Raw genomic sequence first — 16,754 nt, 5'->3', positions numbered from 1 at the left:
GCTATCGATTACTTAGTCTAGGCCTGTCTGACTGTGCTATTACAAGGCAGCCATATAAAAAGGGTTTCACAACTTCCTTCCTATAGCTATACATCTGAGCTGGGAGGAATGCCACAAAATTTTACTAATCTAAAATGTTATTCAGAAGCATAATGGGACATAACGTACGTGACTTGGACATTTTTCCTAACACAAAAAACACTTCTTGGAAATCTTTTAGACGCTATATACTAGGGATGCACAATATATCAGTGAACATATAGGGATCAGACGATATTAGCTAAAAATGCCAACATCGGCATTGGCCCGATGTCTAGTTTAGCGTCGATTTCAAAGCTGACAGCCATACCCATAACGTAGGTACATGACGCATTCCTAACCCACAATGTCTCCTGTGTGGATCAAGCAGTCAACATGTCAAGCAGTCATTTGAAAAATAACTTCAGCGAGACAACGCGAAGGCAAAATTCATTAAAGCCAAGATAATAGAATTCATTGCCCTTGACAATCAACCGTTCGGTCATGGGTGATGTTGGCTTTCGCTGACTCGTCGAGCACTGGTACACACTACCAAGTGCGCCATTTCAGATGTTGCCCTACCAGAGTTAAATAATAGCATCACTGCTATTAGCTTCACAACTGAAAATGGACACAGTGAGCACCAAGGAAGAGGCAGAGCTGAAACTTCACTGGTTGACATGCATGATGAAATTCTGGTTGAGACTGAACATAACACAGCAAGTAAGTGAAAGAAATAGGTTTTGATTACATTTTACTGGTAATGGGAACATAAATGCCAACAAAATAACTTTTGTCAGTGTGGTGTGTGTAACCGTTATTTAACTTGGCAAGTCAGTTAAATTCTTATTTACAATGATGTCCTACCCCGGCGATGCTGGGTGAATCATGTGCCACCCTATGGGACTCCCAATCACGACCGGATGTTATACAGCCTGGATTTGAACCAGGGACTGTAGTGACGTCTTGCACTGAGATGCAGTGCCTTAGACAGCTGCAGCCATGTGTATGTGTATTGATTTTTTTTGGCAAGGAAAATCACTACAATACAACATGTGTGACACATTGACTAATGTATGAATGCATGCCATCAACCAATCATGTACTTACCCACAGTTGACCCAGGCGATGGTGCCCTGTCCTTTGACAACCTGGGCCACGTCAGACAGCAGCTTGAACTTAGAGTCCCCGGAGGTAGCTGTTTACACACACGATAAGAGGGGTGGAGTTCGGCCTGTTTTACTACTCAAGTCACCTTATCATACACAGTAAACAGGTTATAATTAGGGTTGCAATTATATTCTAACTTTCTCTCAAAATCATGGTTGTAGGATTCTGGATTTCCTGCCCATTCCTTACAGAATCCGGGAAACTTCCAACCAGGGTTAAAGGAAAACTGGGGTAAGTTTAGGGAATTTTGAAACCCTAGTTAGAATTCAATGAAGGTTGGAGTCAGAGGTCATAACACTAAAAACATGGACTATGAACTCAAACAGCAATCACACAAGGGTACTGTATCCATGAACATTAACCTAGTGTTACTTCAATAGACCTAGTCTCTGGGAGAGCATACGATTCACACATCACCTAACAGAGTCGTCACTAAACTACTTCCACCATGTTAGAAAAATCATAAACACATCATACTCCAAGGCCTAGTGAGAAACCATCAAATAATAAACTGCATTACACAATGTCCTTTGAGATACAACGTGGATTCAGAGAAGCAAGCACACTGATTCTTCCGTTTCTGTTGCACAACAATACATGCTATAAATGTTGAAGAGGTTGTGAAATGTATTGTTGGACACCTCGATTGTACATTTTGGGGCATTGCCATGGTCATCTGGAGGTCCTGAATCACACCAGGTTGGTTGGTGGTAATATAACAATGCCCAATGTTTGTATCACCATATATGTTGAGTTCAAGTTACTGGAGAGACTTTTCCTCAAGTTGGTGGTGGTGTCTCAAAAGTTGATGGGCAGATGGGAAGCACCGGAACACTTAGTCTGTCGCAGATACTTCTGGAGCTTTTTGGGCCCCTCTTGTGAAGGAACCAAGTAATGCACCAGTGACGGTCAGGGAGAGGATCCGACAGCAGGAAATGGAGTAAACATTCCTAAACCTTCTCTTCGGAGAAAACCAGAACGCAACAGTAATGGCAAGCAATCAATCCCAGGGTGACGTTCGATACGTGCAAGTCTTATCCAATGACCTAACACTGGCTGAATTAGGAAGCCGTACACACGACACAAAATTAATGGGAGTGGTGGGGCCTTGAGACGTAGATTGTTTATGATCAGCATGTACTGTACGCACACCTCACTTTCTGGCCTGAAATATGCTAATGAAAATGTAATTAAATGCAAGAGATGGTGATTTCCCTAATGGCTGTCAGTGAATGTAGTTTCATGGCTTCATTTGATCACATTGAGCTTTTGGGTGTCTTTCTGTTCAGTACACTGTTCTATGAAGCACTTCCAACTCCAGGGAATAGAAGAGAACAAGATAAGCTGCAGGTCATTATAAACAAGCAGTGTGATGCATAACCACTGCCCTTCCAATATTATTCATTTACCATTATAAATGACAGATTGTCAGAGATAAGTACACTTTTAAGAGGTCATTTACAGTAAAGGCAGCTTGGGGACCATATTCACAAAGAGTCTCAGTAGTGCTGATCTAGGATCACTTTAGCCTAAATAATGAATAAGATTACATGGAGGTGATCCTAAATCAGCACTCCTATTCTGAGAGGCTTTATAAATACAGTTTTTTTTGTGCCAGTCTACAAAGGCCTAAAGTACACCCACTAACTCACCTGACAGGACTGACTTAGTGTACAGCACCAGGACATTGGTTCTAACCCACCTGACTTAGTGTAGAGCACCAGGACATTAGATCGGGTCCTCAGGAGCTTCTTTAAGTCCTTGTGGTCGCTGACCTTCTCTATCAGAGGAGAGACCTTCACCGCCGCCTGCAGCACAGACGCCAGGCACACCTGCAGACAGATACCATTTTATTCATTCACTGTATTATTTCAGAGGCAGACTCATTCAGAATAACTCACATTGGATGCTTCAGTGCAGAAGAACGGTCATTTTTGTGATATGAGATGCCAGACACCTCATGTGCAAAACAAAACCCTATGGTGGTCAGCATCAGGTGAAACAGACTGAGCCATCGCATTGTGTGTGACTGAGGGTCTCAATGGTGGGCACAACAAACACATAGATTATGTAAAATAGGGTCTAAGGTACAAGATATGTGAATATGAAAATAGTATTTTGAGTTTAAATATTTTACCTTAAGTTTAAGAATCAGACCGTTTAAAATGTTTGCCTAAAATGACATACCCAAATCTAACTGCCTGTAACTCAGGACCTGAAGCAAGGATATGCATATTCTAGATACTATTTGAAAAGGAAACACTGAAGTTTGTGGAAAATGTGAAACTAAAGTAGAACACAGATCTGGTAAAAAATAAAGGGGGAAAAAAAAGTGCATTTCTTTTTGTACCATCATCTTTGAAATGAAAGAGAAAGGCCATAATGTATTATCCAGCTAAATAATTTAGATTCTGGACACTAGATGGCAGTAGTGCATGTGCACAATTTTAGACTGACCCAATGAATCATTGCATAACCTGTTCAAAATGTATCAAGACACCAAATGTGCCTAATTGGTTTATTAATACATTTAAGTTCATAATTGTACACGCTACTCAAACAATAGCATGGTATTATTTCACTGTAAATTGGACAGTGCAGATTAACAAGAATTTAAGCTTTCTGCTCATATCAGATGTGTCCTGGGAAATATTTGTTGCTTATAACCTCATGCTAATCATGTTAGCCTACATTATCTCAACCATCCCGAGGGACACACACATTGTAGGAGTGCTCAGAAAGCAACAACTGTATGCAAAAAAATTTAAAAAAAAAAATTAAGACAAGGGACATAACTGATATTGACGATTGAGTGTGAGAATGAGTCAGTCCTGAGCTATTTGATAGTTCAAGAGCTGCCTTCAGCTGCTGAGGCAGAGCAGGCTTATTTCACAACTACATTAACATTAGACCCTTTAGAAACGTAGGAAAGGCTGGTGTATGATTTCTCCCCCACACGATCACATTTCTCCAGGCTCATTTGCGGCTAGAGTGGGTGTGCATAGCGCATATTGTTGAGAAGATAAGAGTGAAAACGTACAAAGAGCACAATTACATTCACAGGAAATTGATGGACAGCATAGTGTTATGGTGAAATGAAAGCAGCACTATGGAGAGTGGCAAATGTGAGGTTGGGAGAGGATGCGGAGGCGAGGAAGGACACAGACATCAGCATGGATGGAGTTACACAGAACGAGTAGAAGATTTGCAAAAACCTTTCCTGGAACATAGACCTTGTAGTGCTCGCCGCTCACGCATCACATGCCCTGACAGCTGACAGGCAGCCAATACTGCAACAATGGCTGGGCAATCAGTGCATTGGTTGGTTTCCTTACCTAGGTACCTACTCCTTGGCTAAGGCTACATGACATAATGTCACTGTCCCATGTCAATGTGAGCAGCACCCTAATGACGGTCTGCTTCTGCAATCCCCTCCGTTATATTAGCAACATCTAGTGAACAGCAGGAGGACTGTCTCAGACTAGAGATTAGACTTCCAATCGATGGAGACAGAACAGACAGGGGGAATACACTGCATGCTAGGCAGCTAATCATCCACAGCTGAAGAGGTAAAAAAGGCCTAGCTCATGTCCATAGCCTCAGGGATGTTCTAGTGAGCAGAGAAAGTAATGAGGGGAAGAAAAATTTAAGTCCCCTTGGATGTCAGGCACTTATTTCATGTGGTTGGTTATAAGACAATTAGCTTTTTATGTATTTGTATTAAGAGGTGGACTGATTAATCGGAATGGCCGATGAAGTTCTCATAACAATCGGAAATCTGAATTTTTGGGGGCAGATTTCTTTTACACCTTTATTTAACTAGGCAAGTCAGTTTATTTTCAATGACGGCCTAGGAACGAGGCAGAACTACAGATTTTTACCTTGTCAGCCCGGGGAACCAATCTTGCAACCTTACAGTTAACTAGTCCAACGCTCTAACCACCTGCCTCACGAGGAGACTACCCGTTACGCGAAAGCAGTAAGGCAAGGTAAGTTGCTAGCTAGCATTAAACGACTGTCTTGCTGCAATGTGTACTTAACCATAAACATCAATTCCTTTCTTAAAATCAATACACAAGCATATATTTTTCAACCTGCATATTTAGCTCAAATAAATCCAGGTTAGCAGGCAATATTAACCAGGTGAAATTGTCACTTCTCTTGTGTTCATTGCACACAGTCAGGGTTTATGCAACAGTTTGGGCAGCCTGGCTCTTTGCGAACTAATTTGCCAGAATTTTACATAATTATGACATAACATTGAAGGTTGTGTAATGTAACAGGAATATTTAGACTCATGGATGCCACCCGTTAGATAAAATACAGAACGGAATAAACATTGTTTGAGGTGATGGGTCAAATCCGGAAACTAACAGAAATACGAGCCTATTATAATTAAGTCTATGATTTGATAGAGCAGTCTGACTGAGGGGGTGGTAGGCAGCAGCAGGCTTGTAATAGTCAGTTATATGTTTTAGAGATAAATAGTTGGCGCGTTATAATTCCTGTAATAACTTGCGGCTGAACTTGAAAGGGGTTCCTTCATTATTTTACCGTTCATGTCTTGATCTACTTCAAATAAGGTCTGTGTTTCGTGCAGGCTTAAACCGTCTTTGCGCTTTGATACCAGTGTAAATCTCACTAGGATAAGGTAACGTTTGTCAAAATATTTTCATAAATCCACTCTAAAAAAAAAAAAAAAAACCCTTCACTTATTTAGCCAATCTTGATCAGAGTTACCTTGTCCTATGGATATCTACACAGTTATAAAATTGGCAAGGTGGTGTAAGCCTACATGAAACAGACCTTATTTTAAGTGAATCTAAAAATATCATATGGAATAAATGAAGGAACCGCTTTCCGGATTTTGCTAGGTGTCATGGGAATTATGACTCGCACTTTGGTAGTCAATTCTTACCATGTCCTTTATTAAAATAGGATATCCTGCATATAGAAATTACAGTTTGTTCAACATTCACAGGTAACTTTATTTTTATTCAAACAGTTGAGTATTTGTCTCCTAAGCAGACTTCAGTATCATTGTCACTTCAGAGCTGTGTGTGTTTTACAGATGGCAGAGAAAAGCAGAGCACCAGTGTGGGACTATTACATGGAATTGGCACCAGGGAAAGCAAGGTGTCTTATTTGTGATAAAGATGTAAACATGGGGTCAGCAACGGCTAAATCAAAAAATACCAACCTTTGGAATCACCTTAACACCCAGCCAAAAGCCCATATGTATTATATTAAGTTTAAATAAAAGTGTTCAGTATTGTTGCAATTGTCCTTATTACAAGTGTATATACTGTATAATACATTTTTAAATCGCCATCGGCTTTTTTTGTCCTCCAATAATCGGTATCGGCGTTGAAAAATCATAATTGGTCAACCTCTAATTTGTATATTTCTTTCTGGTGAGTGTTTGAAGCTGAAGAGCGAGGCTAGCTGTTCTGTACACATGTATGATGTTTCTGAAGATATGCCTACTCCCTTTACCACAATGCACAACTCAAACTAAGCCTATTGCTACACTATGATTCACCAAATCACGTTCTCTTGTTTGCATTTGGGCAATTCCACAGCAACAGTGAAGCTAAGACTCTCACTAAAATGGATGTCAAACCAAAACCATTAGTGCAAATTTACACCATACAACTCGCTGCACAAGGACTCCTTTTAACAATGTCCACTAATCATTGGTTGTCTGACACATTTTAAAGTGACAAAACAGGAGTCTCAGCATCACTCTTACCATGGAATTGCCCATACAGTCATGGCCAAAAGTTGAGAATGACAAATATTAATTTCCAGTCTGCTGCTTCAGTTATGATGGCAATTTCCATAAATACTAGAATGTTATGGAGTGATCAGATGAATTGCAAAGTCCCTCTTTGCCATGCAAATGAACAGAATCCCCAAAATACATTTCCACTGCATTTCAGCCCTGCCAACAAAAAAAAAAAAAAGCTGACATCATGTCAGTGATTCTCTCGTTAACTTCTTTGGGATAGGGGGCGGTATTTTGAAGTCCGGATGAAAAACGTGCCCAAAGTAAACTGCCTGCTACTCAGGCCCAGAAGCTAGGATATGCATAGAATTGGTAGATTTGGATAGAAAACTAAAGTTTCTAAAACAATATCTGCGAGTATAACAGAACTGAAATGGCAGGCGAAACCGGACAAACCATCCCCACAAAATATATATTTTTAAAATAAAACATCTCATCCTACGACTGATTTCAATGGCTGGCACTTTTATAACAGGGCGAAATCGTGCCCGATTGCAGTTCATAGGGCTTCCACTAGACGTCTTTAGAGCTTTAGGCTGATTTTTGGAAAACAATTAGCCAGAAATTGTAGTTTTAGGTGACTCCCATTTTGGCTGTAGTGTTTCCAAGCACATGAATGAGAGCGCGTTGTTTGGCATTTTTCTCTGGTAAAAGACAATAACGATTGTCTTAAATTTGATTGTTTATTTGCGTATTAGGGTACCTAAGGTTTGATTATAAAATGTTGATCGACTTGTTTGGATAAGTTTATTGGTAACATTTGGGATTCATTTTGTAAGGAAACCAAGTGGAATATTGACTGAACCGCACCAGCTAAATTGAGTAATGGATATTTAAATTTAAAAAAATAAATATTATCGAACAAAAGTTGCAACTCCCTGAAGAATGGTACCAACATATCCTACAAGAGCAACTTCTCCCAACCATCCAGGAACAGTTTGGTGATGACCAATGCCTTTTCCAGCATGATGGAGAACCTTGCCATAAGGCAAAAGTGATTGATTATGCAAGAATGGGCTGCCATCAGTCAGGATGTGGCCCAGAAGTTAATTGACAGCATGCCAGGGCGGATTGCAGAGGTCTTGAAAAAGAAGGGTCAACACTGCAAATATTGACTCTGCACCAACTTCATGTAATTGTCAATAGCCTTTGGCACTTATGAAATGCTTGTAATTATACTTCAGTATTACATAGTAACATCTGACAAAAAATATCTAAAGACACTGAAGCAGCAGACTTTGTGGAAATTAATGTGTCATTCTCAACTTTTGGCCACGGCTGTACACTTAAGGCTTATGGTTTAAGATACCCTGACATTAGTCCTTGCTGCACTGAATTGAAAAATAAATCTTATCTGGTAATGCTGAGTGCAAAAGACCAAGGTCACTAATATCACAGAATATTATGAACTGATGGTGCTGGAAGATGGCAGCTGTTGTCTGTGGGGGGGGGGGGGGGTTTACAGTGGCAGAAACATAACAGCAATAAAAAAATAAAAATAGAGCGCTTCTGGATATCAGGACAGCGATCTCACACACACAACCCCCCCGCCCCAGTCATTAATATGATCAAATCCGGAAACTATCATTTCAAAAACAAAACGTTTATTATTTCAGTGAAATACAGAACCGTTTGGTATTTTATCTAATGGGTGGCATCCCAAAGTCTAAATATTCTTGTTACATTGCACAACCTTCAATGTCATAATTACATAAAATTCTGGCAAATTAGTTCGCAATGAGCCAGGCAGCCCAAACTGTTGCATATACCCGGACTCTGCGTGCAATGAACGCAAGAGAAATGACACAATTTCACCTGGTTAATATTGCCTGCTAAACTCAGTAGTTATAACTAGTGATTATGATTGATAGTTTTTTATAAGTTAAGTTTAATGCTAGCTAGCAATTTACCTTGGCTTCTACTACATTCGAGTAACAGGCAGGCTACTCGTGGAGTGCAATGGTTAGAGCGTTGGACTAGTTAACTGTGCGGTTGCAAGATTGGAACCCCTGAGCTGACAAGGTGAAAATCTGTCTTTCTGCACCTGAACAAGGCAGTTAAATAAAAAGGTATAGAAATATATAAAAAGAAATCTGCGACCAAATAGCGATTTCCGATTGTTATGAAACTTGAAATCGGCCCTAATTAAATCGGCCATTCCAATTAGTCGGTTGAACTCTAGTACGTGCATACCCCAACCAAAAACTATGGATTACAGGCAACATACTCACTGAGCTAAAGGGTAGAGCTGTCACCTTCAAGGAGTGGGACACTAACACGGAAGCTTTTAAGAAATTGCTCTAGGACAGACGAACCATCAAACAGGCAAAGCACCAATACAGGACTAAGATTGAATCGTACTACACCGGCACTCGTCAGATGTGGCTGAAAACAATTAGACTACAAAGGGAAGCACAGCCGCAAGCTGCCCAGTGACAAGCCTACCAGACGAGCTAAAAAAAAAAAAAAAAAAAACACTGCTATGCTCAGAGACAGGTAACACTGAAACATGCATGAGAGCATCAGCTGTCCCAGATGACTGTATCACACTCTTCACAGCCTATGTGAGTAAGACCTTTAAACAGATCAAAATTCACAAGGCCGCAGGGCCAGACGGATTACCAGGACGTGTACTCCGAGCATGCGCTGACCAACTGGCAAGTGTCTTCACTGACATTTTCAAACTCTCCCTGTCCGAGTCTAACACCAACATGTTTCAAGCACCACAGTCCCTGTGCCCAAGAACACTAAGGTAACCTGCCTAAACGACTACCAACACATAGCACTGACGTCTGTAGCCATGAAATGCTATTAAAAGCTCATCACTAAGCTAAGGATCCTGGGACTAAGCACCTCCCTCTGCAACTGGATCCTGGACATCCTGATGGGCCACCCGCAGGTGGTAAGGGTAGGTAACACATATGCCACACTGATCAACACTGAAGCCCCTCAGGGATGGGAGCTCAGTCCTCTCCTGTACTCCCTGTTCACCCATGACTACATGGCCAGGCACAACCAACACCATCATTGAGTTTGCAGACGACACAACAGTAGTAGGCCTGAACACTGACAGCTACGAGACAGCTTATTAGAGGTCAGAGAACTTACCAGGTGGTGCCAGAATAACAACCTATCCCTCAACACAATAAAGACAAAGGAGCTTGTGGATGACAGGAAAAGGAGGACCGAGCACGCCCCCATTCTCATCGACGGGGCTGTAGTGGATCAGGTTGAGAGCATCAAGTTCCTTGGTGACTACATCAACAAACTAGAAATGGTTCAAACACACCAAGACAGTCGTGAAGAGGGCATGACAAGCCTATTCCCCCTCAGGAGACTGAAAAGATATGGCATGGGTCCTCAGACCCTCAAAAGGTTCTACAGCTGCAACAGAGAGCATCCTGACTTGTTGCATCACTGCCTGGTAAGGCAACGGCTTAGCCTCCGACCGCAAAGCACTACAGAGGGTAATGCATACGGCCCAGTACATCACTGGGGCTAAGCTGCCTGCCATCCAGGACCTCTATACCAGGTGATGTCAGAGGAAGACCCCAAAAAAAGTGGTCAAACACTCTAGCCATCCCAGTTATAGACTACCACATGGCAAGCGGTACCGGAGCGTCAAGTCTAGGACCAAAAGGCTTCTCAACAGCTTTTACCCCCAAGCCATAAGACTCCTGAACAGCTAATTAAATGGCTACCCGGAATATGTATTGTATCCCGCCAAACCTCTACCAACCCCTCTTACACTGCTGCTACTGTTAATCATCTATGCATAGTCACTTTAACTAATCCTACATGTACATATTACCTCAAATAAATCGGTATACCATTGACTCTGTACCAGTACCACCTGCATATAGCCTCTGCTACTGTTATTTTTACTTATCTATTGGTTTACCTAATACCCATTTTTTACAAAAACTGCACTGTTGGTTAAGGGCTTGTAAGCAAGCACTTCACTGTAAGCATTGCCAGTGTATTCAGCGCAAGTGACAAAAACTTGGTGTTATGTTAAAATCATATTAGGTATATCCCATTAATTCTGTTTAGTGCAGAACTATAATCTATGGCAAATCCCTTCATTATTGATCACATATGCCGTAGCTCAGCAAATCCAATAAAGATATGACGTACACAGCTGTCTGTACTGTAGGCCTAAGTGCAGGAGCTCCTCAGAAACTGCATCCCAAATGGCACATTATTCCATATGTAGCGCAATAGATAGGGCAGCACTTGGGAAACAGCCAAAGCGCCTGAATACATTCAGGAAGTCTATTAGAACACTACCCACCTACCTTTACCTAAAAGAAAAGTGTCACGTTACATTAGTGTAAAAATACCATGCTAACTAAGCAGCCAGCAGAGAGAAACCCAGCCGGTCATCTCACACACTCTCATCGGCGCCCGCTGTACCCACCATCTGGCGTGACAAATCTGCTTAATAAACAGCATACTATTTTAAGTTGTTTTAACGTGAGCACTTAATCAGAACAAATCAGGAGTGGGTTTGTCAAACACTCCATTTTGTCTCTGATTAATGACTCGAACAGCAGTAGAGGGAATGCGTGTGTGTATGTACGTTGTGTTAGTCCCCCTGTGTGACTGTGTGTAGGCCTACATGTTTATGTGTGACCATGCAAATGTTTGTATGTACATGCATACATAAGTATGTAACTACAGGTGTGTGAGAGGCTAAGGACACTGCATCTAATAACACCATTTTAGCTGATATTTAGACACCCCCAAGTGATGATAAAATGGTCTCTGATGAAACCGCTGACAGGGAGGAAACTATTGTGGCCCTTTTCAATTATCAACCGTTAATTTCAGGAGATGCTTAAGATTAACGGCTCTCAATGACTGCATCCCAAATGGCACCATATTCCCTATATAGTGCCCTACTTTTGACCAGATTTTGTTTAAATCCCTGTTAGTGAGTATTTCTCCTTTACCAAGATAATCCATCCACCTGACAGGTGTGGCATATCAAGAAGCTGATTAAACAGCATGATCATTACACAGGTGCACCTTGTGCTGGGGACAATAAAAGGCCACTAAAAATGTGCAGCTTTGTCACGACACAATGCCAGAGATGTCTCAAATCAAGGGAGCGTGCAATTGGCATGCTGACTGCAGCAATGTTCACCAGAGCTGTTACTAGAGAATTTAATATTTATTTCTCTACCATAAGCCACCTCCAAATGTAATTTTAGAGAATTTGGCAGTACGACTAACCGGCCTCAACTGCAGACCACATGTAACCACACCAGCCCAGGACTTCCAGATCTGGCTTCTTCACATGTGGAATCATCTGAGACTAGCCACCTGGACAGCTGATGAAACTGAGGAGTATTTCTGTCTAATAAAGCAATTTAGTGGGGTAAAAGAAATTCTGATTGACTGGGCCTGGCTTCCCAGTGGGTGGGCTTATGTCCTCCCTGGCCCACCCATGGCTGCACCTCCGCCCAGTCATGTGAAATCCATAGATTAGGGCCTAATGAATTTATTTCAATTGACCAATTTCCTTATATGAACTGTAACTCAGTAAAAAAAAAAAAAAAAAGTTGCATTTATATATTGATTACTGCACTGTTGGGTAGAACATGCAAGTTAAGCACTTCTCTGTTCTTGTGCATGTGACAATAGAACTTGAATTCAAACTCAATTTCACCTGCTTGCCATTACACAAGAGCAGTACCCACCCTTGTTTGACATGGCAGTTACTAAACCACCAAACAGGATACTGAACAGGAAAGGTCCATGAGCACAAGTTGTGTGATTGGAATGATGTCACAATTCAGCCAATCAAGGGATGAGTGTTGGTAACAAAGTAAAATAATGCAGGCCTAACGTAACATGTCAGATTTGTCGCAAACAAGGTTGCATTTCTAGCAATCATTCCTCAATAAATGTAGTTATATTAATAAAAGTGTAGACATATCTTAATAAATGTTCAAATGACTGGCCAACATACCCATCCATGAGTCATAATAACCCTACCTATAGTTCAAACACCTAGCTGTCTGATTCCAAAAAGGCATTTTCAGCAAACGTAACCATGCCCACCCCGGAAAAAAATAGCAACTTGTTGGGGGGGTGAACAGTAAAGCAACGGGTGGTCTTTGTCACAGTCACACTTCAAAAAGAAAAGAAACCGTTCAATTTAGGAGGCCAATTTACGCATTCAGCCAAAATCAGTTCTGTTCCCAAAATCTGTGTCCCAAAATAGACAGCGCAAAAAGCGACCACTGTGCCTTGAAGCCAGGAAAGCACATGAAAAACAGACGGCCAAGGTTTGCAGGACAATTAGGTAGAAAAAGAGGAATATAAACTTGAATATGGATCTGCAACAATGTAAATGAGATTGGGTTCTATTGTAGAATGTGGAATAATTGTCCACCCATTTTCAAGGTTGTTCCAGCCAGGTTAACTTTACGTCATCACAGGAATTCTATATCCATTCCCGGAAAAGGGACACTAGATGCCTGTTGTGCTGACAATCCATTCAGGAGGATCTACACGTTTTGACCAAACAATATAGAAACTATAGTAAGATACTATATTCACTTGTTGTTGTTTTTTTTTTTTGGGGGGGGGGGGGGGGGGTTATTTACAAGCCTCATGTTCAGTCTCGGATTTAAAATTGCTAGGGCTGTCAACTTTGCCTCCCTGCACAAAGACCAGGAAAATATACATGGCAGGCTTTTGTAGATTAAATAAAACGAACAATATATACAGTCAAACATGTCTCTGTTCACATGACACAAAGAATGAGCGCAAACAACTTACCAACAAGACGAATATGTACATTTTCAGCTCTCTCATCCCACTCCCGTAGCGGTTCCAAGAAGCCATGATGCCGTTGCCACGTCTGGATACGCACGCGCAATCGGGCTTTTCACTGATTCTTGAGAAGCCCGCAAGGCTTCTTAGGAAATGTAGTTTTGGAGGATAGCCCGTTCGCATTACCAGAGATGGGCCCTGGCCGCGCCACAGACATTTAAACGCTTCTAGAGTTTTGAGAGCTCTCAACGATATTTGGTTGACCCCACCCCAGCTTTTAAAGTTAATGTCCTGAAATTCTTCACATTTTGCTATGGGTTGTAGAGACATTTTTAAATCACATTTTCCCCAAATCTAAACATTTAGCAGATTTGAAACTAATTTCATGTGATTCTACAAATTCTGCCATGGGATGGATACTGTTTTGGGCAGTTTTAAATCTAATTTCCTGCAATTCTACCATGACTTATGCCGGTCATTTAGCAGATTTAACCTTTATTTAAATATGCAAGTCAGTTAAGAACATATTCTTATTTACGATGACAGCTTACCTCAGGGCAAACCCTAACCCAGAAGACACTGGACTAGTTGTGCACGCCCTATGGTACTCCCAATCACGGCTGTTGTGATGCAGCCTGGAATTGAACCAGGGTCTGTAGTGACACCTCTAGCACTACAATGTAGTGCCTTACACCACTGCACCATTCAGGATCCCCCAGATGCTTTTATCAAAAGCAATTAGGTTTAAGTGCCTTGCTCAAGGGAACTGCGACAGATTTTCACCTTGTCATCTCGGGGATTTGAATCAGCAACCTTTCAGTTACTGACCCAGCACTCTTAACCTCTAGTGCACCTCTCCTTACACCATAATCTATTTAAATGCAAAGTTGCTCCAGGTCTATGTTATTTATCTGAAAATGAATGGGAACATAACTCAGGCAACGATCCAAGTCTGAAAAGGCAGCTCGATGTGGGCGCATCATGTAGGCTCCTGCTCTCAACCTGTGCTAGTGTCGGGAAATCAGGAATTGCCACTACAGTCAGACCACTGTTGACTGAACTAAACTATTCAAACTTCAAAACTGAAGTCAACTGCCATCAGAGATAATTTAATGTTTTTAGTTTTTTTTCGTGTGAAAATTATCTTGAACTTCCGTAGATTCAGATATAAAGTCATTGTAAGCAGGTTGACAAGGGTTCCCTTAAGAAACAACAATAGTCAGGCTTTATATTGGTACCAACCTCACATAGAAGATCAGCATCCGGGGAGACCATGAACAATGAGGGGTGTTTTTGTGAGTAAAATAACATTTATTGCACATCACCAGATAATAATTAAACAAATCACGTTAGTGAAGTGTCTTTAATATGAAACACAGGGAGGTCATCACAAACCTTTACTCCAAACTCCAAGTATGTATATGCGCTTGTCATTTTTTTTATAGCAAATTCTCTCTTGTGCACCCCTCTCGGTTAGAGTTGCGATGGTCCTTGTAGTAGCTTCCAACTCGCAGAGAGAGCGCAGTAAACCAGCTGTAGGTCGTTTTGATCGAGACATTGGAGAGAAGAGGGAGATAGACTTCTGTTACGCCTGAAGAATCAAGGAGAGCCCTCGTGCTTTGCGTGACATTTAGAACAAGTTAGAAAAAACATCAAAGGTAAGAATACACGTTCATGTATCTATTGGACTATTGAATTGCATGGCTCTTTGTCATATTGGAATATTTGCGATGGCACAATAGTAATTCGATTTAAATTGAACTTTTAAAAATAAATGAACAAATAGCCTAACTTTCCAATAAACATTTTATTCTGGAATGATTATAATTTTCCAAAATGGAGCTAGTTATAGATAAGGAATAAAACACTTTTTTGTCAAAGTATTGATATAATAGCTTATATTGAGCACCGTTTCCACATTTTACATCCAAATCATTTATCATGCAATGAATTAGAAGTTTCAGTTAACAAATCCTGTTACTTACACATAACAGTATTTCTGTGTGCCTCCTATCTTGTCAATGTAATCATACCTTGAATAGAGGGCACTGTTGGCGTCGTAGTTTGTTCCCTAATATCTTATGTTAATTCAGAGCAGTTAGCGGGTCTTTTATACCGCTCGAGCTTTACTTTCTACTCACGTCCAGCGGAGGATCAGAGGCATTTTTGGGCTGCAGGAACCTACCGCCACATTTCCACTGTTGTAAACTTAATTGTGTTGTGCTGTCCGTAATCAGGACCCGTGGGGTAAGGTTAGAAAGATGCAGAGGTCCAGAGAGTAGACTCTCCACATTCGCTTTTCTCTTTCTTTCGTTATCTATTTTGTCCTGTGATTAGAAATGTCTGTTTTTCTCAAATAAATGAAAAAAGTAGTGTCATAAAATAACATTGCAATGACTCATGCAGCTTGGAGAATAGACCTTGCACCGGTTGTCCTTTTTCTTTAGTCTTGCGCAACGGCATGTGTGCCAAGTTGATAGTGGATGTATAATAATATTGCAGATGTATTACTGGCATCCCGCTGATACCTGTTAAATATCAGTTTTACAGCTTGCGGATTTTGCACACACAAAAAGAGCGAAGGTAGGTCGTTGCGCACAGAGAACATTATATTCCCAACAACCGCGAGTTGCCTTCCCTTATTCCTCCTTGATGTGAAGTTGATTCATTATTAGTTTGTAGAAATTAAAAACTATAAACGAATACAGTAAATGTCACATTTCTGAATTTAGCATTGATTCTTATGGTAGGTGAAATCTTTCTCCCCTTTACGCATCTCAGACACTTCTATTCTGCAAGCCATGTTTACCCTGCGGCCACATTGCATAGAATAACATATAATTACTTCAGGTATTAGAACACATCCAAACAGAGAAAATGTAAATAATGACGACTAGGCTAAAACACCAATGGATTGCTTTTCAAGTTCAAGGCTCCGTTTAAAATTGGTATTGGATCCATTTGAGAATGTTGCATTTTTAGAGCGCGATAG

The 16,754-nt window shown here is 40.9% G+C and overlaps 2 protein-coding genes and 1 long non-coding RNA gene across 6 annotated transcripts in view; 1 reads left to right on the top strand and 2 right to left on the bottom strand.

Annotated features, from left to right (window-relative positions):
* The window catches only part of LOC135519312 (protein disulfide-isomerase A5-like), a 51,958-nt gene extending 38,097 nt beyond the window's left edge, over window positions 1–13,861 (bottom strand). The window contains exons 1-3 of the mRNA XM_064944478.1: window positions 13,769–13,861; window positions 2,891–3,020; window positions 1,129–1,216 (exon numbers count right to left, since the gene is read on the bottom strand). Coding sequence (XP_064800550.1) covers window positions 1,129–1,216; window positions 2,891–3,020; window positions 13,769–13,834 — 284 coding nt within the window. The 5' untranslated portion in view covers window positions 13,835–13,861. The remainder of the gene's footprint in view (window positions 1–1,128; window positions 1,217–2,890; window positions 3,021–13,768) is intronic.
* A 1,250-nt stretch (window positions 13,862–15,111) lies between these two features.
* LOC135519311 (uncharacterized) lies at window positions 15,112–15,824 on the bottom strand. The gene is made up of 2 exons (XR_010452283.1): window positions 15,748–15,824; window positions 15,112–15,379 (listed from the first exon to the last, which is right to left on the bottom strand). It is a non-coding gene; the product is annotated as an uncharacterized LOC135519311 (long non-coding RNA).
* Window positions 15,278–16,754, top strand: part of sema5ba (sema domain, seven thrombospondin repeats (type 1 and type 1-like), transmembrane domain (TM) and short cytoplasmic domain, (semaphorin) 5Ba) — a 200,155-nt gene continuing 198,678 nt past the window's right edge. For all 4 annotated transcript variants that reach the window (XM_064944475.1, XM_064944477.1, XM_064944476.1 and 1 more), the window contains exon 1: window positions 15,278–15,420. The gene's annotated coding sequence lies outside the window, so the exon portion shown is untranslated. The remainder of the gene's footprint in view (window positions 15,421–16,754) is intronic.

The sequence above is a fragment of the Oncorhynchus masou genome, chromosome 29 (genome assembly GCF_036934945.1).
Source record: "Oncorhynchus masou masou isolate Uvic2021 chromosome 29, UVic_Omas_1.1, whole genome shotgun sequence".
Classification (NCBI taxonomy): domain Eukaryota; kingdom Metazoa; phylum Chordata; class Actinopteri; order Salmoniformes; family Salmonidae; genus Oncorhynchus; species Oncorhynchus masou.
The sequence above is the reverse complement of the archived record's forward strand: the minus strand, read 5'-3'. Positions and strand labels throughout refer to the sequence as shown.